Below are 23568 nucleotides of genomic sequence, written 5' to 3'. Positions count from 1 at the left end.
TGAGGATCCATAGAAAGATACCCCTACTCTGAGCATATCAGAGTCCCTTGTTAGAATGGTATATATGGATAGTTTTTAAAGTCCATAATTACTACCTTTAGCAAGGAGCTTGCAAAAACAAGCAAACCACTATTTTAGGTAAAGATGTTATTAACTGCATTACAAAAATAAATCAACACATAAAAATAATCCAGAATCAGTTCCCTTAGCTTTTTAGAGATATTACATGTGCTACCTGGCAAAGAAGAAGCTATATCCTAGCACAGTAAGACTAGACAATTTTGGAGAAAATTTAGCCTGATGGCTAGATTGAATGAATTTCCATTTTAATAATTTTTTTTTTTTTTTTTTTTTTTTTTTTTGAGACAGAGTCTTGCTCTTTCACCCAGGCTGGAGTGCAGTGGTGCAATCTTGGCATACTTCAACCTCTGCCTCCCAGGTTCAGGCAGTTCTCGTGCCTCAGCCTCCTGAGGAGCTGGAATTACAAGTGTGCGCCACCACACCCAGCTAATTTTTGTATTTTTTAGTAGAGGTGGGGTTTCACCATGTTGGCCAGGCTGGTCTCGAACTCCTGACCTCAAGTGATCCGCCTGCCTTGGCCTCCCAAAGTACTGGGATGACAGGTGTGAGCCACCACGCCCAGCCAATAATTCATTTCTTCATCCTGTTCTGCAGCTGTTAAGTAGTTTTCTCTGCATAAGGGCTCCCATCTCTGATAGTTCTTACCGGATGGATATCACCAATATAGTACTGCTTTAGCATTTCTCTGGCATCAGAAGAGTGTCCTACATCTTCAAAGCTTTCACTTGCATCTACACCGGCTTGTTCCAGCAGAACCTCTTCTCCTCCAGGGTGCTACAAGGAAAAGATATTTACTGAACCGAGGGTTCTCTGAAAAGCAAACCAACAAGTTACTTTCCCATACCCCCTTCTTCCTTTCTCCCTTTAATAGAAATAATGGAACAAATTGACATTATGTGGTACCTGACAGGATGCAATGGGAAGAACACAGCATAACTTCTGTGATACTGTGGTCAAAAATGCATCATATGGGGATTACAGTGAGGACACCTGGGACAACCACAAATTTAGAAATATTCTACAAAATCTTTCTGGACAGGTCTGGCCTGTGATCTCTAAAGATACCACAGTCATGAAAGTCAAAGAAAGAGTGAAGAAACTGTTCCAGATTGAAGGAGGCTAGAGATTCATGACAACTGGGAATAATGGGTGATCCTAGGTTGGTTCCTTTTGCCAATATTATTGAGATAGCTGCAGAAACCTGACTGAGGACTCCAGGCAAAGGGTATATGCAATTCTTTATTCTATTCTTGCAACTTTTCTGTAACTTTGAAATTGTTTCAAATTAAAAAGTTAACTAGGCCAGGCACGGTGGCTCATGCCTGTAATCCCAGCACTTTGGGAGGCCAAGGCGGGCAGATCACTTGAGATCAGGAGTTCAAGACCAGCCTGGCCAACTTGGTGAACCCGTCTGTACTAAAAATACAAAAAGTGCCAGGCATGGTGGTGGCGGGTGCCTGCAGTCCCAGCTACTCAGGAGGCTGAGGCAGGAGAATCACTTAAACCTGTGAGGGGGAGGTTGCAGTGTGCCAAGATCACGCCACTGCACTCTAGCCTGGGCAAAAGAGCAAGACTCTGACTCAAAATAAATGAATAAATAAATAAATAAGTTAACTATATAAAGTAGTGCCTCAGGAAGTAGATTCTGTAAGTATCAGCTATGTGACCCTGCACAAGTTATTTAAAAATTGAGATGTCTTTAGTTCCTTACTTGTAAAATGGAAATATTAATGAGTACCTGTCTTGACAACTATTGTACATATTAAATGAGATAAGCATATAAAACACTTTGTACTCCAGAAGAGCATAATATAATACCATCTACAATTTTTAAATGAAGATATATATATGCATATTTATACCCATGCATAAAATATCTCTGAAAATGGTGAAAGAACCTAGTGGCTGGGAGATAGGGTAGAAGGAAGACTTCACCACATACTCTTCTGAAAATTTTTTTTTTTTTTTTGAGATGGAGTTTCGCTCTTGTTGCCCAGGCTGAAGTGCAATGGCACAATCTCAGCTCACCGCAACCTCTGCCATCCGGGTTCAAGCGATTCTCCTGCCTCAGCCTCCCGAGTAGCTGGGATTACAGGCATGCACCACCATGCCCAGCTAATTTTGTATTTTTAATAGAGACGGGGTTTTTCTCGATGTTGGTCTCGAACTCCCAACCTCAGGTGATCCACCCACCTCGGCCTCCCAAAGTGCTGGGATTAAAGGTGTGAGCCACCATGCCCAGCCTCTGAAACTGTTTTACCAAATAAAGCATTACTTACTCAGAAAATTAACCATTTTGTAAAATTATATTTAGCACAGTCCTTGACTTAAATAAAAAACATTTACTTAAATTAGCAAATTTAGAATTTATATTATTTAATATATCAAAATTTGTATTTTTGAAATATTAATGCTTTTTACTTTTTATAACAACCATTTCAGCAGGAATAAATTATCATTCCTATTTTAAATAAATGTTAATTCAATTGAAGTATAAAAACTGTAAGTGTTACTTCCCAGTCATAGTCACCAGCCTATGAGCTCCCTGAGGATAAGGATAACTTCTATTTTTATCTCCTAAAAGGTCTCCACCCAGTGAGTGGGTTTCACATCCCAGTATTTAAGAATGCTATTTTACAGCAAGAGTAAGACAGCCACGATTCACTTGTTATTATATCTGAAACTCTCAGGTTATTATATGTGAAACTGTTCTTTGTTGTGGAACTAAGTCATCAGTTCTGGAATTATGTCCCAATTTGTTCTATACACCTAAACTATGGATGATATTTTTTCCTTTTGACACAACCCAACTATTGTGTTGCCTTTCAGAGTAAAAGGACAATAAAACTCCTTGGTAGATTACAACATTTCAGGGAATGACTGAATTTTTGACTTGCTACACAGTTCTTTCTACAAGTACTTTCACTTTCATCAGTCTCTCACCACTTATAAACAAGAGAAAGCACAACACTTTTTTAAAATATTAAGTAAAAGTTATATATTCGCTGTGGTAAATTTGGAAAAAAGAATAATCAACTAGAGTTCTGGAACAGAAATAAGTCCAGTTAACAATTTGGTGCATAAAACTTCATTTTTCCTGTGTATTCTTTCAATCATTTCAGCCATTAGTCTACAATTTTTTATTGAATCCTTACTATTTTGTGTGGTAGGCAGTGATAAATAAAAGTTTTTTGTGTTCTCACAAAGTGAATTCATGTAGTACATAATGTTTTATAGCCTGCTTCTTTTTTTTTTTTTTCACTGAAGCAAGTGGGGGTCAGAGTGATCAAACAAAATTCTTTGGTTTAATAACTTTCACTCTAAAATATGGTCTTAATAGAGATGGCTTAGAACAAGCAAAAAGACGTCAGGGAGCTCTTGGTTTCTGTTTAGAACTCTATAGTCTCCAGATAGAGTTAGCGAAAATCAAATGGATGCAGAGCTGCCATGGGCCACTGGCAGCCCAGCTGGAGGAGTTGGAATCACTGCACTAAGCCCGAGGCTATAGCAGGGTCCTGGCCAGTCCTAGGCCAAGATAATGCCCAGGCTGAGGAGCATAAGAAGGCCTCGACGAAAACCCAAAGAGCCCCGGCACCCCAGGAGAAGCCAGACCAGCTCTCAGTGAAGACAGAGGGTAGGAGCTACTGTCCAACTCCAGCATCAGCCACTGGATGGTCCCGCCCATGTTTATCATCTGCTTCTTCTCAGATATGATCTGCCACTACATGTTCATCCTGGTACAGAGCGACAAGAAGCTCACCCAGGAGCAAGTATCTGACAGTTAAGTCCTAATTTGAAGCAGAGCCTTCAGTGAAAATGGAAATTACATTCCCAAAAAGTCTTTTTCTTGACATGAGAATATTACATCAACAACCCAGAGGATAAAAATATACCACCACTTCCTCCCACTATGCTCTCAGGCATGATGAAAGGAAATATAACAAACGTCATCCCTATGATTCTTACTTGTGAATGGATCAACATTGACATACTCAGGCATTGTTGCAACCAAGGTCCTATTTCCACAGACCCTCTGTTTTTTGTTGTTTTTGTTTGTTTGTTTGTTTGTTTTGAGACGGAGTCTCACTCTGTTGCCCAGGCTGGAATGCAGTGGCACAATCTCGGCTCACTGCAACCTCTGCCTCCCAAGTTCAAGCGATTCTCCTGCCTCAGCCTCCCAGGTAGCTGGGACTACAGGTGCCTGCCACCATGCCCAGCTAATTTTTGTGTTTTTAGTAGAGACAAGGTTTCACCACGTTGGCCAGGCTGGTCTCGAACTCCTGACCTCAGGTGATTCACCCGCCTCGGCCTCCTAAAGTGCTGGGATTACAGGCATGAGCCACTGCACCCGGCCGACCCTCTGGTTTTAAGCCTATGCTGCAGCAAGTTATCAAACTACTCACATTAGATCCACCCTGAATGAGCTCTGCATCCTGGTATTTCCTCAACGTATTTGGGCTTCAGAGAATTTACTGTGATTCTAGGCCAAGATAATGGCAACTGACCAATAAGAAATGAGGCAGGAGCAGATGACCAGAGCAGCCATGGCCATGCCCACAGAAACCAGCAAAGCTTCCAAGACAAAGTAGAAAGTTCTGGAGCTGATGGGTCACCAGTGGACACCAGATGATGTCAAAGAGCTCATGGGCAAAGGCCTTCACTTTGAAGTTATGTTCAAATAGGAGTTACAAGACCAAGTGCCATGGCTCACGCCTGTAATCCCAACACTTTGGGAGGCTGAAGAGGGCGGATCACTTGAGGCCAGGAGTTTGAGACCAGCCTGGCCAACGTGGTGAAACCCTGTCTCTACTAAAAGTACAAAAATTAGCTGGGTATGCTGGCACTCACCTGTAATCCCAACTATTCGGGAAAACCACTTGAACCCGGGAGGCGAAGTTTTCAGTGAGCCACAATCGCGCCACTGCACTCCAGCCTGGGCAATACAGTGAAGCTCTGTCACAAAAAAAATTTTTTTAAAAGCCTCTATTTTTTGAAGACCAAGCAGTAAAAATTAGCTCTGCCAGAACTTGGAGTAGTCCTTAACCTGCTAACTTGTGTTTGAGCTAGAGACTCTCAGAATTAAAAAAAAAAAAAAAAAGAAAAAAAAAAAGGATAGCTAGGCACAGTGGCTCACACCTGTAATCCCAACACTTTGGGAGGCCAAGGCAGGAAGATTGCTTGAGGAATTCAAGACCAACCTGGGCAACCAAGCAAGACCTTGTTCTCCACAAAAAAAATTTTAAAAATTAAAAAATTATCCAGGCATGGTGGCCTGTAGTCCTGGCTACTCAGGAAGCTGAATTAGGAGGATCATCCAGGAGCCAAGGAATTCGAGGCGTGGCACCACTGCACTGCAGCCTGGGCAACGGAGACCCTGTCACTAAAAAAATTAAAAATACATAAATATTAAAAAGTAAAAAATAATAATTTAAAAAGAAAGATATATGAGCCGCTGAGCATGCAGCAAGGATCATTCTTATCTGAGCCAGGTTTCCCTTTATGCCTGAAGCTAGAAAAAATGCAGTGTGTGTGCTGGATGATTTACAGGGAAAGAGCCATTTAAAAAATGTTTTACATTTTCCTTCTGGTGACTCTAGAAATGAGAGGCAGAGAAAGGGGAAAACTTAAGCTAGCCAAAATATAAACATTTACCAAAAATTCAATCTTTGAAAAAGCATTATTATTTTCTGAAAGATTTCATGTAAACAAAGAAAGAAAAAGCATTATTAATTATAACTAATTATTATATGCAGTCTGACTTTTAATCACAGTAAGCTCCTATTTTCTTGAGATCCAAGCACCCTGCATTTTTATATTTAATTGTTAGTATTTTTATAACTTTCTTTACAAAAGTAATAATTTTCATTACCAAAAATTTAGAAACTATAGATAAGCAAAATGAATCTCCCTGTATTGTTCATTCTGAGCCTACAGGATGACATGAAGAGCAAATACGTGAAAACTTCATTCACACAAACTCTTTTCAGACAGATTATCCAGGGCCAGGAGAAGTAGCAAACCTTCTATATATTTTAATACTATCCATGGAAAATTAGTGACCCTGACATACTGCCAGATCTATTTCCCATCTAGGGAACTTTCAGGATCATCAAAGACAGGTTAAGTAATGGGAAGTTCTTGATCTAGAGTTGAGAATATTATCAAACCCACTGAAAAAAATGAGTTTCTATACTGTATATGTCCAGTCAGTTGAACTAAAAACCCCAGATATTCTAGATAAGAGTTTACATAACTTTTTAAGGAGGCAGAGAGATCAACTGCTGGCAGACATGTAGGTGAGGGTTGCACAGGAATTTTTCTGTCCGGAATAAATGTCCAGGGAAGTGGCAGGGTACCATTTCTGTATCAACAGGTAGATGAAATTTGCATAATGAGCACTGTAATCAAGAAGAAATGACTCTTGACTACAAATTAAACCATCTCGCTTTCTCTTTAAGAAATAAATCAAAGAGAAGTAAGGCCAGTCGTGGTGGCTCACGCCTATAATCCCAGCACTTTGGGAGGCTGAGGCGGGCGGATCACGAGGTCAGGAGACCGAGACCATCCTGGCCAACATGGTGAAACCCTGTCTGTACTAAAAATACAAAAAATTAGCTGGATGTGGTGGCATGTGCCTGTAAGTCCCAGCTACTCAGGAGGCTGAGGCAGGAGAATCACTTGAACGCGGGAGGCGGAGGTTGCAGTGAGCTGAGATTGTGCCACTGCACTTCAGCCTGGGCAACAGAGCAAGACTCCGTCTCAAAAAAAAAAAAAAAAGAGAGAGAAGTAAAACTGGGAAATCAGAATAATATCTGTGGACTGATTAATGTCAATATCCTGGTTGTGATACCATACTAAAGTCTTGCAAAATGTTACAAATGGGAGAAGAGTACAAAGGATCTCTATCATTTCTTACAACTACATATGAATCTACAATTATCTCAATAAAAATTTCCATTAAAAACTCAAATGAAGGCCAAGCACGGCGGCGCAGGCCTGTAATCCCAGCAGTTTCGGAGGCCAAGGTGGAAGGATCGCTTGAGCCTGGGAGTTCATGACCATCCTGGACAACATAGTGAGACACTATCTCTTTAAAAAAAAAAAAAATCAAATGAGATCCCCTAATATATACTAAAGAGAAATGTGTAATAGATATATGTATTTACACACACACACACACACACACACACACACACACGCAACACACACGGCCATAGCAGCATTATTCATTACAGTCCCATACTGGAAACAGCCCAAACATCTACAGCAGAGTATGTACAAAATGAGATATAATCATACAATGGAATCCTAATCTGCAATGAAAAAGAACGAACCACTGCCACATACACAACACATGAGAATGCAACATGTTGAACTGAAGAAACCAGACACAAAAGAATATATACTGTGAAATTTCCATTTATAAAAAGTTCAAACACAGGCAAAATGAATCTATGCTGTTATGGTAATACAGTGTGTACCTCTGGGGATGAGGAAGAACCAGATGGTGGTTATACAAGTGTGTTCACTTACTACAGTGACATCTTATGGCTAAATCTCAAAAATATAGGCAGTATGTAAAGTAAATTCATAGAAACACAAAGTAGAATGTGATTGCCAGGCACTGGGGAAGGAAAAAAAGGGAATTTGTTTAATGAGTATAGTCTCATTTTTGTAAGATGTAAAAGTTCTGGAGATCTGATTCACAACAATATTCAATATTCAATATTTAAAACAATTGAATTGTACACTTAAAAATGTTTAAGATGGGCCAGATGCAGTGGCTGAGGCCTATAATCCCAGGACTTTGGGAGGCTGAGGCAGGAGGATCACTAGAGGCCAGGGGTTGGAGACCAGCCTGGGCAACACAGCAAGACCCCGATCTATATTAAAAACAAATAAAAAAATTGGCCAGGTGTGGTGGTGCACATCTGTAGTCCCAACTACTTGGGAGGCTGAGGCAGAAAGATTGCTTGAGCCCAGGAGTTCAAGGCTACAATGAGCTACAATCACACCACTGCACTCGAGCCTGAGTGACAGAGCAAGACCCTGTCTTTAAAACAAACAAATGTTTAAGATGGTAGATTTTGGCTCACACCTGTAATCCCAGCACTTTGGGAGGCTGAGGCAGGTGGATCACTTGAGGTTGGGAATTTGACCCTAGCCTGGGCAACATGGTGAAACTTTATCTCTACTGAAAATACAAAAATTAGCTGGGTGTGGTGGCCCACACCTGTAATTCCAGCTACTCAGGAGGCTGAGGCAGGAAAATCACTTGAACCTAGGAGGTGGAGGTTACAGTGAGCAGAGTTCATGCCACTGCACTCCAGCCTAGGTGACAGAGTGAGACTGTCTCAAAAAAAAGATGGTAGATTTCATGCTGTTTTTATCATAATATAAACTTTTAAGTAAAATACAATTAAAAATAGAAACAGGCCGGGCGTGGTGGCTCACAACTGTAATCCCAGCACTTTGGGAGGCCAACGTGGGCGGATCATGAGGTCAGGAGTTCCAGACCATCCTGGCCAACATAGTGAAACATCATCTTTACTAAAAATACCAAAATTAGCTGGGCCTGGTGGCGGGCACCTGTAGTCCCAGCTATTCGGGAGGCTAAGGCAGTCGAATCGCTTGAACCCAGGAGGCGGAGGTTGCAGTGAGCCAAGATCGAGCTCCCATTTGATTTTTCACAAGGATGCCAAGTCTATTCAGTGGAGGAAAGAACAGTCTTTTCAACAAATGATGCTGGGAAACTGGATTTCCACATGCAAAGGAAAGGTTGAACCCCTACCCCACACCATATTACAAAAATTAACTCAACAACCTAATATAAAATATCAACAACCTAAATATAAAAGCTAAAATCATAAAACTCTGAGAGAAAACATAAGGGTAAATGTTCATGACCTTGAGATTGACAATGGATTCTTAGATATGATACCAAAAGCATGGGCAACAACAAAAAAAAACAGATAAATTGGACTCCATCAGAATAAAAACTTTTGAGCATCAAAGGACATCAAGAGTAAAAAGACAATCTACCGAATGTGAGAAAATATTTGCAAATCATATATCTGATCAAGAATTAATATCCAGAATATATAAAGAACTGTAACCTAACAATAAAGACACTCCAATTTAAAAGTGGGCAAAGAGCTCTCTCGCTCTCTCTCCTTCTCACATTCAAATTTACAAAAAGGCAAAGAACTCTAGTAGACATTTCTTCAAAGTAAATACACAAATGACCAATAAGAAGATGAAAAGATGTGCAATATCAGTAGTCATTCAGGAAATGAATTCTGTCAGAAAGGGACTCCCCACACCAAAAAAAAAGAAATGAAAATCAAACCATAACGAGACACCACTTTACACCTGCTAGGATGGCTACAATTAAAAAAATATATCGAAAAACGGGATCTTTGTACATTGCTGGTGGGAATATAAAATAGTGCAGCTGCTGTGGGAAACAGTTTGGAGGTTCCTCAAAAAGCCAAACATAGAATTTCCATATGACCCAACAATTCCACTCTTAGATATGTCCAAATGAATTAAAAACAGATTCACACAGATACTTGTACACCAATGTTCACTGCAGCATTGTCCACAACAGCCAAATGGTAGACAACCCATGCCTATAAACAGATGAATAGATACACAAAATGTGGTATATACATAAAATATTATTCGGCCTTAAAAATGAATGAAATTCTGATACATACTACAACATGAATGAACCTTGAAGACATTATGCTAAGTAAAATAAGCCAGATACAACTGGACAAATATTGTTGATTCCATTTATATTCTAGAGTAGTCAAATTGATAAAAACAAAAAATAGAACTGTGATTACCAGAGGCTGGGAAGAGGGGGAAATAGGGAGTTATTTAATAAGTACAGAGTTTCAGTTTGGAGTAATGAAAAATTCTGGAGATAGATGGTACTGATGATTGCACAGCAACGTGAATGTACTTAATGCCATTGATCTGTATGCTTAACAATTAATAAAATGGTAAATAAAAATAAAACAAAACACATTATGCTAAGTGAAAGAAGCCAAATACAAAATGACAAATATTATTTGATTCCATTTATATGGGGTACCTAGAACAGGCAAATTCAATAGAGACAGAAAGTAGATGAGAAGTTAGCTTGAGTTTGGGGAGAGGAATACGGAGTTATGGCTTGATGGTTAGAGTTTCTGTTTGGAGTGGTAACGAAAAAGTTTTGGAAATAGATGGTGGTGATGACTGCATAACAGTGTAAACGTAATTAACGCCACTGAATTATACAACTAAAAATGGTTAAAATGGCAAATTTTGTTATCTATATTTCACCACAATAAAAGAAAGAGTAAAGTTAGGTTTATATATCTATAATTAATATAAACTAAAAATGTGCTTTTGTCTGAATCCTAACAAAACAAGATAGAAGTGTATGGGGGGGTTATGCTCAGTAGTCTAGATTAGTTGTCTGTACTATTCAAATCTACTAGACACTCAAAAATTCCTCCCTACTTTTTATTAAGTAAACCTAGTAAGACAGTAGATATTTCCCATTTTTTTCTAGGATTTGCTTTGTATTTAAACCTCTTGTGAATCTGCAAAAAAACATTCTTCCAACCTGAATAGCCTTTGTACTTTAACACTAATGGACTCTTTGTCTACTTAATATTAATATTATGTACGCAGTTACACAATATTACAAATGAAATGTTTCAAATAAACTATACTGCAACCGAAATTATAAACTGCCAAAAAAGATGAAACAATGATTGTGATCTATTCATTTCTGTCTAAATCAAGCAATAATAATCAAGTGAAATACTTTACAGCTGCAAAGGAAATTGTGTAATGTCCTCTTGTGAAAAATTTTATCCAGTTCAACTGTCCAAAGAATATGTGATAGTAGGGGAAATCTACTGACTTTTCCTTAAGTTCATTTACTTTACTAAGTATTTTTGGAGAGCAGACAGAAAATCTATGTTTCAACAAAGAAGAGGACAAATTCCTTATGGAAAATAATACTTCCAGATTACTAATTCTATGGAAATAGGGGACTGATGGGCAGAAAAGAGGAGAATGTGAAGAATGGCAGTTACAGAATAAAAATCTTGTTGGAAAAAAAATTACACAAATTATCTGTAGGTGGAAATTCCATAGTGATGTAATAAAAATATAACAATGGAGATATACTAGAGATCACCTGACTTGGAAAATGAAATCTAGAAACACTAAGATTGAGGAAGTGCAAAATTAGGCCTAGTGATGAAAAGGGGGTCCTCTAGCCAAACACATTACCTCATCAAAATAAAACATGGAGGTTAAAATTTTAGAGAAGACAAAAACTACTTCCTAAAAAACAGTCTGCAGGGCAGAGAAAGATAACAGACCTGGGGGGTGAACAGGAGGAAATGGTGCAGGTCTATAGGTATTTGCATTTGGGTTAGAATGAGCCTGATAAGAAAAGGCTGTCACCTAAGAGAGGCAAACCAGCTGGCTGCCAGGAATGGTGTAACCTTGGCAGGGTCTGAAGTTCAGGTCTGCAGATCCAAACATAACTTGACATCCTTATCCCCCCAGATGGGGTCCCACTGCACTGATTCTCACAATGCCATATGTACCTTCATGATATTTATGTATCACAATTGCAATTATTTATTTAATATCTTTCTTCTCCATCAGACTAGATAAACTCCATTGGGAACAGAGACCACGCCTGTCCCATTCATGGCTGTTTTAGAACACAGCATGGTGCCTGGAACATAATGGGAGCTGGGAGTGAGCACACACACTGCTCACAAGCGCGAACACACATGTGAGTGCATGCCATGCCCCCGGGCAAAATGAATAAATAAATGAAAGTAGATTCCTTGATCAGGTCACCTCACCTGGGCAGTGATAGAGGTTAAATTCTGCCTCATCTTATTTCTCACCTTCCCTAGAACTAACCACTTGGAACCACTCTTGGCAGAGAGCATTCTTTCTATAAAATTATAACGTTAGGCCAGGCACAGTGGCTCGCTTCTGTAATCCCAGCATTTGGGAGGCTGAGCCAGGAGGATCACCTGAGGTCAGGAGTTTGAGACCAGCCTGACCAACATGGTGAAACCCTGTCTCTATTAAAAACACAAAAAATTAGCCAGGTGTGGTGGCGGGTACCTGTAATCCCAGGTACTCAGGAGGCTGAGGCAGAAGAATTGCTTGAACCCGGGAGGCAGAGGTTGTAATGAGCTGAGACCGCGCCACTGCACTCCAGCCTGGGAGACACAGTGAGAGTCCGTCTCAAAAACAAATAAATTAATTAATTAAATTTAATTATAATGTTAATTCCACTGGACAGGCAACAATCAACTTTCTTTTGACCAGCCTTGGAGAAGTACAGTAAGAATTATTAGTCAAACGCCAAAGCTTTCAAGAAATACCCTGGGATTGTACCAAATAGAGCCTGCATTCTCAGGCAAGGCCACTCTATACCTCACACAAGAATTACTTGGGCACAGATCTTCCCTGCAAATCCAAGTCATCTAATTTACCTTTCAATCCTTCAAAGCACTTGCCACTTGGTACTCAAAAGATGCTGCAGGAAACAATGCAATTTTGTATTAAATGCAATTTTGTATTAAAAACAAAAATAATCACTAACACTTACTGAGCTCTTTAAGCCAGGTAGTATGCCATAATAAGTCTATATATGCATTATTTAAATTACTTGTCACAACCACAACTACCCTGTGAAGTATGTGCTATTATCTCCATTTTACAGAGGGAAAAGGGCCTTTACAGAGCTTATTTCCACAAGGTTCCACAACTATTAAGTGGTAAAGTAGAAAGCTCAACCAGACACTTGGACCCCAAAGCTAATACCCAGCCACTAGAAAAAAATGCTTTCAAGTCAAAAATAACAAACAACCCAATTTTACAAAGGGCAAGACCAGATACTTCATAAAAAGGCATATATAAATGGCCAATAAGCCCATGGAAAGATACAACATCATTAGTCATCAGGAAAATGCAAGTTAAAACCACAATTATATACCATTACACACCCATTACAATGGCTTTTTTTTTTTTTGAGATGAAGTCTTGCTCTGTCACCCAGGTTGGAGTGCAGTGGCGCGATCTCAGCTCACTGCAACCTCCACCTCCCGGGTTCAAGCGATTCTCCTGCCTCAGCCTCCCAAGTAGCTGGGACTACAGGCACCTGCCACCACACGTGGCTAACTTTGTATTTTTAGAAGAGATGGGGTTTCACTATGTTGGCCAGGCTGGTCTCGATCTGCTGACCTCGTGATCTGCCCACCTCAGCTTCCCAAAGGGCTGGGATTACAGGCGTGAGCCACAGCACCTGGCCAACCACACACCCATTAGAATGGTTAAAAGTAAAATAACTGACAAATACAATGTATCAATGAAGATGTGAAGAAACTGGAAAACCTACATTGTGGTGGGAGTATAAAATGATATAAACACTTTGGGAAATGCCCTGGCAGTTGCTTAAAAAGTTAAACAGACATATAACCTAGTAATCTCACTCCTAGCAATTTTACTACTAGGTATTTGCCCAGGAGGAATAAAATCATATGTCCACACAAAGATTTGTACATGACAGTTCCTAGCAGTTTTATTCATAACAGCCCCAAACTGGAGACAACCCAAATGTCAATCAACAAGTGAATGGATAAACAAATTTTGGTATGTTCACACAATGAAATCATAAGTTACAAATCACTGATAACACAGAAAAAATAGATGAATCTCACAGATATACTGAGCAAAAGAAGCTAGACAGAAGAGTACATACTATAGTGTTAGAAATAAAATCAGTGTGTATGGGGACAACACTGGTAGAAATGTTCTACAGTTATGTGCCACATAATGTGGTCAACAATGGATCACATATATGATGGTGGTCCCATAAGATTATAATACCATATTTTTATTGCACCTTTTCTATGTTTAGATGCACAAATACTTGTTACTGTGTCACAACTGCCTACAGGTTTGTACAGGTTTATAGCCTAGGAACAAGAGACTATACCGTACAGCTAAGGTGTGTAGCAGGCTATACTACCTAGGTTTGTGTAAATATACTCTATGATGTTTGTGAAGGGGTAAAATCAACTAATGATGCAGTTCTCAGAATGCACCCTCATTGTGAAGTGACCCATGACCGTATATTGATTGTGATGGTGATTATACAGATGAGACATTTGTCAAAACTCACAGAACTCTACATTCAAAATCTGTACATTTTATTGTCCCTACATTTGATTTCAATTAAGTTGATTTAGAGAAAAAAATGTGACAGCAAAATATTGAAAAACCCAAATGTTTATCAATAGGATACTGCTTAAATAATGATCCATATAATAAATCCTATGCAGCTGTGGTGAAGGAGGAGGAGGGATGCCAGTTATTGCTATGGAAAGATCCCTGAGATACACAGTTAAGTGAAAAAGGCAAGACACAGATGAGTGTGCATAGTATGTTATCTTTTGTGTAAAAAAAGAGAAACTACATTCACTTTGGCTTGTACAAGCAAAAAGAAACTAGAGGGATACACAAACAATGGGAGTTAACTTTAGGAGGCAGTGAAACTGGGCAGAAGGGAAGGTGGCTTTTTACTATATACCTGTTTGACCTACTTAAAAAATGAAAAAAATTACCTAGGTTCCAGGAAAGGGGTATCTGTTCTAACTTCCCTATACCACATTCCCAATCCTTCCAAATTATATTTAAAATGTGAACAAAGCTATAAAACAGACCTAATTCCATACTCTGCAGCCATGAAAAACATTGAGGCAGATCCTAGGGTACGGTTAAGAGTACAGGCCACAGGCCGGGCATGGTGGCTCAGGCCTGTAATCCCAGCACTTTGGGAGGCTGAGGCAGGCGGATCACCTGAGGTCAGTAGTTTGAGACCAGCCTGGCCAACATGGCAAAACCCCGTCTCTATTAAAACTACAAAAATTAGCCAGATGTGGTGGCAGGTGCCTGTAATCCCAGCTACTCAGGAGGTTGAGGCAGGGAGAATCGCTTGAACCCGGGAGGTGGAAGTGGCAGTGGGCTGAGATCGCGCCATTGCACTCCAGCCTGGGTGATAGAACGAGACTCTGTCTTAAAAAAAAAAAAAAAAAAAGAGTACAGGCTATAGGGTCACAGTGCTTGAGTTCAAATCTCACCTGTGCCACCTAACTTTATGACTCTGTGAAAGTTACTCCTCTGCTCCTGTTTTCTCACCTCTGAAACAGGTTGTTGGGAGGCTTAAAAGAGAAATTACATGTAAAAGCACTTAGAATAATAAGCACCCAATAAATACTATGACGACTACGAGGGCAAATCAACTAATAGAATACTATGACTCTATTTCTGTATATATTTGTACATATTTGTATATATAAGTATATACATGTTTGCACATGTAAGTATATGCACGGAAGATGTAGTATTCAAACAAATTATTGGGATTGAAAGAGTTTAGCCTACCCTAACTTAAATGTGTTCAGAACATTTATGTTAGCCTACAGTTGGGCAAAATCATCTAACATGAAGCCTATCTTACAATAAAGTGTTGACTATTTCATGTAATTTATTGAATACCATACTGAAAGTGAAAAACAGAATGCTTGTATGAGTACTCACATATCACTTTCACACCATGGTAAAGTCAAAAAATTTTAAGTCAAGCCCTAATAAGTCAGGGACTGTCTGTAAATTGCTTCAATGTCATCCCTCATCTTCAAACATGTCAGTGGTTTTCTATTACCTTTTGGATCAAATCCAAACTACCTACCAGACCTTGCATGTCCTGGCTCCCGCCTAGCTCTCTGGCCATTCTTGTCCTTCATTCACTATAGACACAGCTTCTTTCAGTCCCACTAATGTGCCAAACTCTTGCTTGACTTCAAATGCTGCTGGAATGCTCTTTTCTGTATTCTTTCCAAATCAGGTTCATGACCATCAGCTCAATTAAATGTTATCTTCTCACAGAGGCTTTCCCAGATCACTCTTATTAAATTAAATCTTTCCTGATTTTTCTTTCTCAACTCATTTGTTTTCTTCATAAAAGTGCCATAATTTAAAATTATTTCATCTGTCTGTTTTTGTTTTGACTCCTCTAGAATGGTAGCTGACTCCTCTAGAATGGTAGCTTCAAGAAGGCAGTATCATGGGATATTTTCGTTTTGTTTGTTTTGAGACAGGGTCTCGTTGTCACCCAGGCTGGAGTGCAGTAGTGCTATCTCGGCTCACTGCAGCCTCGATGTCCTGGCCTCAAGCCCTTCTCCCACCCCTGCCTCCTGAGTAGCTGGGACTACAGGCTCATGCCACCATGCTCGTCTAATTTTCGTATTTTTTGTAGAGATGGGGTTTCGCCATGTTGCCTAGGCTGGTCTCAAACTCCTGAGCTCAAGTGATCTGTCCACCTTGGCTTCCCAAAGTGCTGGGATTACAGGCGTGAGCCACTGCACCCAGCTTTGTTTTGTTTTTAAGACAGAATCTCACTCTGTCGCCCAGGCTGGGGTTCCATGTTTATGTTTATTTTTATACACCACCAGGGCCTACTACTATATAGAACTTAACAAATATTTGTTGGGTTAATAAAATGTTATCCCATTTATGAGATGGTTCCTAAAGTAATATTCTCATTTATGGTGACAGTTTCTAAAAACACATATAGGCCGGTGCCGTGGCTCACACCTGTAATCCCAGCACTTTGGGAGGCCGAGGTGGGCAGATCACTTGAGGTCAGGAGTTCGAGACCAGCCTACCTAACATGGTGAAACCCCATCTCATAAAAACTAGCCAGGTGTGGTGGGAGGGACCTGTAGTGCCAGCTACTCCAGAGGCTGAGGCAGGAAAATCGCTTGAACCCAGGAGGCAGAGGTTGCAGTGAGCCAAGGTAATGCTACTGCACTCCAGCCTGGGCGACAAAACAAGACTCCATCTCAAAATAAATAAATAAATAAATACACATATAAAGCTTTAAAATAGGGCTGGGCATGGTGGCTCACACCTGTAATCCCAGCACTTTGGGAGGCCGAGGCAGGTGAATCACCAGAGGTCAGGAGTTCAAGCCCAGCCTGGCCAACATGGCAAAACCCCATCTCTACTAAAATAGAAAAATTAGCCGGGCATGGTGGCATTCACCTGTAATCCCAGCTACTCAGGAGGCTGAAGCAGGAGAATCACTTGAACCTGGGAGGCAGAGGTTGCAGTGAGCCGAGACCATGCCATTGCACTGCAGCCTGGGCGACAAGAGTGAAACTCTGTCTCAAAAAAAAAAAAAAAAAGTTTTAAAATATCACAATGTTATTTCAAGTTACTCTTTTGACAAATGACTATTTATACACAAGTCAATGGCTTCCAAATTTTCACTTGTAATACCCAGTAAGAAAATAATTTTACACTGCAATCCAATAAACACCATATACATGAGATATTATAGGCCAGGCACAGTGGCTCATGCCTGTAATCCCAACATTTTGGGAGGCCAAGGCGGAAGGATCACTTGAGCCCGGAGTTTGAGGCCAGCCTGGGCAACATGATGAAACCCCATCTCTACAAAAAAAATACCAAAAAAATTAGCAGGGTGTGGTAGTACATACCTGTAGTCCCAGCTACCTGGGAGGCTGAGGCGGAGGATTGTTTGAGCCCAGGAGGCAGAGGCTGCAGTGAGCTAAGATGGCACCACTGCACTCAAGCCTGGACAACAGAGCCAGACTGTCTCCAAAAAAAGAAAAAAAAAGACATTATATATAACTGAACAAAGTTTCACAAAATTTTACCCTTGATAAGAGAGATGCACTTTGATATTTTCTATTCAATGTCATAAGATATTACAATCATTTTTATGTGATTTTTCTAAACTACTAAATGGTGGAAAGATAATGACATGTACTACTTTCATTCATGATTTCAACAACTCATGAATGCACTGATTCAAACAATGCAAAATTAATCTGCCAGGGAAAGACAATTCAATTATATTACTAATTCTAAACTACCACATTCAAACTCCAGTATCATACTCTAACCAGTCATTAATAAAAAAAAATGGTAAGCTACAGACACAGGACACTTAAGATTAGGAACCTCTTGCTAAAGGAGGGGCCCCAAAGTGACATCAGATTGGAAAGAGAAGGATGAATACCAATGTAAATCTTCCCTCTCTCATCTAATAGCAACCCAACTCTTGAAGACTCATAAGCCAAAAACTTTGGTGTTATCCTTGACTCATTTTTCTTTCATTCCCCAAATCTGGCGCATCATTAAATCCTATTGGCTCTTCCATCACAACACATCCAAAATCTGACACTTGTTCTGGTACAACCCACTATTTCTTGCCTAATTACTAAAACAGCCTCCTAACTGGTCTCCTCAATTCTGCCCTTGTCCTCTTAAGAAGGCAAAGCCAGCTGGACTTCCTGGGTGGAGTGGGGACTTGGCAAACTTTTGTGTCTAGCTAGAGGATTGTAAATGCACCAATCAGTATGCTGTAAAAATGCACCAATCAGCACTCTGTGTCTAGCTAAAGGATTGTAAATGCACCAATCAGCACTCTGTAAAAATGGACCAATCGGCACTCTGTAAAATGGACCAATCAGCAGGATGTGGGCGGGGACAAATAAGGGAATAAAAGCTGGCCACCCCAGCCAGCAGCAGCAACCTGCTCTGGTCCCTTTCCACACTGTGGAAACTTTGTTCTTTCACTCTTCACAATAAATCTTGCTGCTACTCACTCTTTGGGTCTGTGCCACCTTTAAGAGCTATAACACTCACCGTGAAGGTCTATGGCTTCATTCTTCAACTCAGAGAGACCAAGAACCCACCGGAAGGAACCAACTCCAGACACACTCTTCCTTCAGTCTTTCACAACAATGTAGTCAGAACGATCCTATTACACCATTAAGTCACATCATGTCACTCTTCTGCTCCAATGATTTCCCATCTCAGAATAGAAGCCAAAGTCCTTCCTAAAACCTGTGAAGTTGTACATGATTTGTCCTCCCCTGATCATTCTGATCTCATGTGCAACTATTCAACCACTGTGGCCTCCCTGACTGTTCCTCAAACATACCAGACATCCTCCCATCTCGAGGCCTTTGAACTTGTTTCCTCTGCCAGGAATGCTCTATGCTCTTCCTACAGATACCCTCATGGCTAGCTCCTTTACTTTGCTCCTGGCCTTTACTTAGTCATCTTCATAAAGTTATCTCGCCACCACCACTAAAATTTCAAACCCTCCTCCTCAGACCACATAAATATTCCACAGTCCTCTTCCCTGTGTTATTTTTCTTTTTTTTTCTTTTGTGACGGAGTCTCACTCTATCACCAGACTGGAGTTCAGTGCCACAATCTTGGATCGCTGCAACCTCCACCTTCTGGGTTCAAGTGATTCTCCTGCCTCAGCCTCCCAAGTAGATGAGAGTACAGGCACATGCCACCATGCCCAGCTAATTTTTGTATTTTTAGTAGAGATGGGGTTTCACCATGTTGGCCAGGATGGTCTCAATCCCGACCTCATGATCCACCCGCCTCGGCCTCCCAAAGTGCTGGGATTACAGGCCTAAGCCACCGTGTCCAGCCCCCTGTATTATTTTTCTTCTTAGCACTTACCACTACCTAATGTAGTATATATTTTAGTTATTGACTCTGCTTATCGTCTGCCTCCTGTGCCATGTAATCTCCATGAGGGCATAGCTGTTTATTCACTACTAAATCCCCAGCACCTAGAACAGTGTCTAGAACATAGTAAAGGCTTAATAAATATTTGAATAAGTGAATGAATGAATAGGCTTGGAATGAACAAGAAAACAGAATAAATAAGAATAGCTAATTAGGCTGAGCACAGTGGCTCACACCTGTAATCTCAGCACTTTGGGAGGCCCAGGCAGGAGGATCCCTTGAGCCCAGGAGTTCCAGACCACACTGGGCAACAGTGGGACCCCAATTCTTTTTTTTTTTTTTTTTTTGAGACTGAGTCTCACTGTCGCCCAGGCTGGAGTGCAATGGCACCATCTTGGCTCACTGCAACCTCCACCTCCCGGGGTCAAGCGATTCTCCTGCCTCAGCCTCCTGAGTAGCTGGGATTACGGGTGTGCGCCACCACGCCCAGCTAATTTTTTTTTATTTTTAGTAGAGACGAGGTTTCACCATTTTGGTCAGGCTGGTCTGGAACTCCTTACCTCATGATCTGCCCACCTTGGCCTGGCAAAGTGCTGGGATTACAGGTATGAGCCCACACCCAGCCAGTGGGACCCCAATTCTACAAAAAATTTTAAAAATTAGCCAGGCGTCGTGGTGCACACCTTTTCCCAGCTATTCGGGAGGTTGAAATAGAAGGATCACTTGACCCCAGGAGACTGAGGCTGCAGTGAGCTGCACTCCAGCCTGGGTGAAAGTATGACCTTGTCTCAAAAAACAAAACAAAAAAAAACAAAACTGCAGGTAAAGAGCTGCGGCTTAAGCTCCAAGAGAAACCTTGGCACATTAGTGATGTCTCTGGCTATATCAGCATGTGGTTGAAATAGGTTAGTTACTTCTGGAATCTTCACAGAGGAAAAAAAAAAAGAAAGAAACAGGTTAGCAACTATTACTTGAGACTGAATTAATGCTCTCTGTAAGGGCTGAGTGTTCCCTCCAAGCTCACCATCTATTCTGAATCAATCAAGAAAAAAAATGGAGGGAAATAAAACCACAAATGAAAAACATGATTTTTTTTTTCTTTTTTTGAGACGGAGTCTCACTCTGTCACCCAGGCTGGAGTGCAGCAGCGCCATCTCACCTCACTGCAGCCTCCACCTCCCAGGTTTAAGCGATTCTCCTACCTTAGCCTCCCAAGTAGCTGAGATCACAGGTGCCACCAAGCCTGGCTTATTTTTGTATTTTTAGTAGAGACGAGGTTTCGCCGTGTTGGCCAGACTGGTCTCGAACTCCTGAACTCAGGTGATCTGCCCGCCTGTACCTCCAAAAGTGCTGGGATTGCAGGCATGAGTCACTGCGCCCGGCCAAAAAACTTGATTTTCTACCCATTATGAACCATGCTTTAGCATGAAACTTATTATGAAGCAAATACCAGAAGTCATAGCTAAGGCTAGAATTTTGAAGTAATGCTATGCAGACAAGAGAAATCAAGGGATCTGTCAAATCTGCTACTAATTGATTGTATGACCAGGATCTCTCTGAACCTGTTACTTGTACCTCTGTTAAAAAAAAATCACTACTATCCAAGTCACCCTCCACTAGCTTTTTTTTTTTTTTTTTTTTTGGAGTCTCGCTCTGTCGCCCAGGCTGGAGTGCAGTGGCGCAATCATGGCTCACTGCAATCTCCGCCTCCCGGGTTCAAGTGATTCTCCTGCCTCAGCCTCCTGAGTAGCTGGGATTACAGGCGCCCACCACCACGCCCAGCTAATTTTTGTATTTTTAGTAGAGTCGGGGTTTCACCATGTTGGTCAGGCTGGTCTGGAACTCTTGATCTCGTGATCCGCCCGCCTCAGCCTCCCAAAGTGCTGGGATTACAGGCGTGAGCCACCACACCTGGCCGGGAAAGCACTTTTTTTTTTTTTTTTTTTTTGAGATGGAATCTCGCTGGGTCCCCCAGGCTGGACTGCAGTGGCGCGATCTAGGCTCACTGCAAGTGCCACCTCCCGGGTTCACGCCATTCTCCTGCCTCAGCCTCACGAGCAGCTGGGACTACAGGCGCCCGCCATCACGCCTGGCTAATTTTTTGTATTTTTAGTAGAGATGGGGTTTCGCAGTGTTAGCCAGGATGGTCTCGATCTCCTGACGTCGTGATCCGCCCGTCTCAGCCTCTCAAAGTGCTGGGATTACAGGCGTGAGCCACCGCGCCCGACCGGAAAGCACTTTTAAAAGCATAAAATGCCATACACCATACAAATGCAAGAAGTTAGTAAATTCTGAGTTTGTTAAATTATTGTTCACTATTAAGATTTATTAAAAATAATGTTCTTTGGGGGAAACTTTTAAATTTTAAAAGTTTTTAGAATTAAAAGTCAGGATGCAGAGATTTCTCTTTTAGGCCCCAAATTAATCGAAAAAATATTTCACTAGTATATTTGCTTCAGAGAAATAGAAGTGAACTTTCACAAGTCATTAATCTATTGCTCAAAATAAAATGATCACACACAAACCGAAAATCAAAGCTTCAAACACACACACACCGAAAATCAAAGCTTCAAACCAATCTTTAGCGGCTGCATATCACTAGTTGCCTGGGGTTGGGAGAGAATGACTGCAAAGGGAAAGGAAGCTTTTTAGAATGATGGAAATGGTTTATGTCTTAACATGGATGAATACATTTTTCAAAACTCATCAAAATGTACATTTTAGATAGGCACAATTTACGTATGTACATTACACCTCAATAAAGTTAGTTTAAATTTTTAGAAGTCTATCCTGTTTCCTTAAAAAAAAAAATTAGTAGCACCATGGTCTCAAAGATAATTTTTAAAATGAGATGTAATGCAACAGACTTGAAGATTAAATAAAACAGTCTTGAATATTTAAGAAAAATGACAAAACATGAGTCAAAAACAAAAAAAAAAAGGGTTGATTTATGAGTTTCTGGCCTCAAGGTCAACTCAGATTAGGGGGAAAAAAAAAACAGTGGAGGCATAATCAAGATGGGGAAGCGTGTGGAGAGAAATCTCAGCTTCTACTCTAGAAGACGAAAACCAAAACCGGTATTACTTCAGAAGGCACACTGGAAAAGCACAGATGTGGGTGCACTTCAGACCTAGGTTCAACGGATCTAAGCCGTTAACTCTATGGCCCTGAGAGTCCTGAACCTGTGAGCCTCAGTTTCCCTTTCTGTAAAATAAAGATAATGATGGCTTAGAGTTTAGCTGAGCACACAGCAAGTGCTCGACACATAAGTAATACATGATATTACATAAGGCACCAGAACTCGGAGCTGACTGGAAATGCATGCAAACTAAAGCCCTCCCCCAATCCCACCCCAGTTTCCCTCAGAGGGTCGTGATCCCTTTCTTACGCCTTATCGCCCCCAGCCAAGCCTCCCTTCCTTCCCACATACACTCCACACAGCTTTTTCACCCCTCGCCCCAGCAGCTTCAGAGGCCTCCCACCTCCCAGGCCCCACCTCGTTGAGGAAGCGGGTGACATCGTAGACTCGCCCATGGATCACAAGCCACAGTTCCTTCAAGGAGTTGCGCTTTGCCACCTCCTCCAACCGGTAATAGGTGACTGAGGTCTCGACTTCCTGCCCTTTCCCATCGCTGCCGCTAGCTTCCGCAGTCGCCATTGAACCGGACATACTGCCTCTCCACCGCTAACTGAGATTCCGCGACTACTTTCCTTGAGAGCCCGCGCTCAGCCTTCCTCGGCTTCCGTAACCAGGGCCCATAAGGCCTTGAGACGGTTCCTAGCAACAGCCAATCACACTTCCGAATAGTTCCTGGTTCGTTTTCTTTTCACCAATGAAGGGAGTGGCTCAGTTCGAAATCC

General features: G+C 41.1%; 1 protein-coding gene and 1 pseudogene across 1 annotated transcript in view; one reads left to right on the top strand and one right to left on the bottom strand.

Moving 5' to 3' along the window:
* The window catches only part of CYB5B (cytochrome b5 type B), a 41877-nt gene extending 18341 nt beyond the window's left edge, over positions 1-23536 (bottom strand). Inside the window, exons 1-2 of the mRNA NM_001242609.3 lie at positions 23204-23536; positions 727-855 (exon numbers count right to left, since the gene is read on the bottom strand). Of these exons, the coding sequence (NP_001229538.1) occupies positions 727-855; positions 23204-23377 (303 nt within the window). The 5' untranslated portion in view covers positions 23378-23536. The remainder of the gene's footprint in view (positions 1-726; positions 856-23203) is intronic.
* On the top strand, positions 998-6228 carry LOC107968681 (ER membrane protein complex subunit 3-like; annotated as a pseudogene).
* Positions 23537-23568: the final 32 nt, after the last annotated feature.

The sequence above is a fragment of the Pan troglodytes genome, chromosome 18, assembly GCF_028858775.2.
Source record: "Pan troglodytes isolate AG18354 chromosome 18, NHGRI_mPanTro3-v2.0_pri, whole genome shotgun sequence".
Taxonomy (NCBI): Eukaryota; Metazoa; Chordata; class Mammalia; order Primates; family Hominidae; genus Pan; species Pan troglodytes.
The sequence above is the reverse complement of the archived record's forward strand: the minus strand, read 5'-3'. Positions and strand labels throughout refer to the sequence as shown.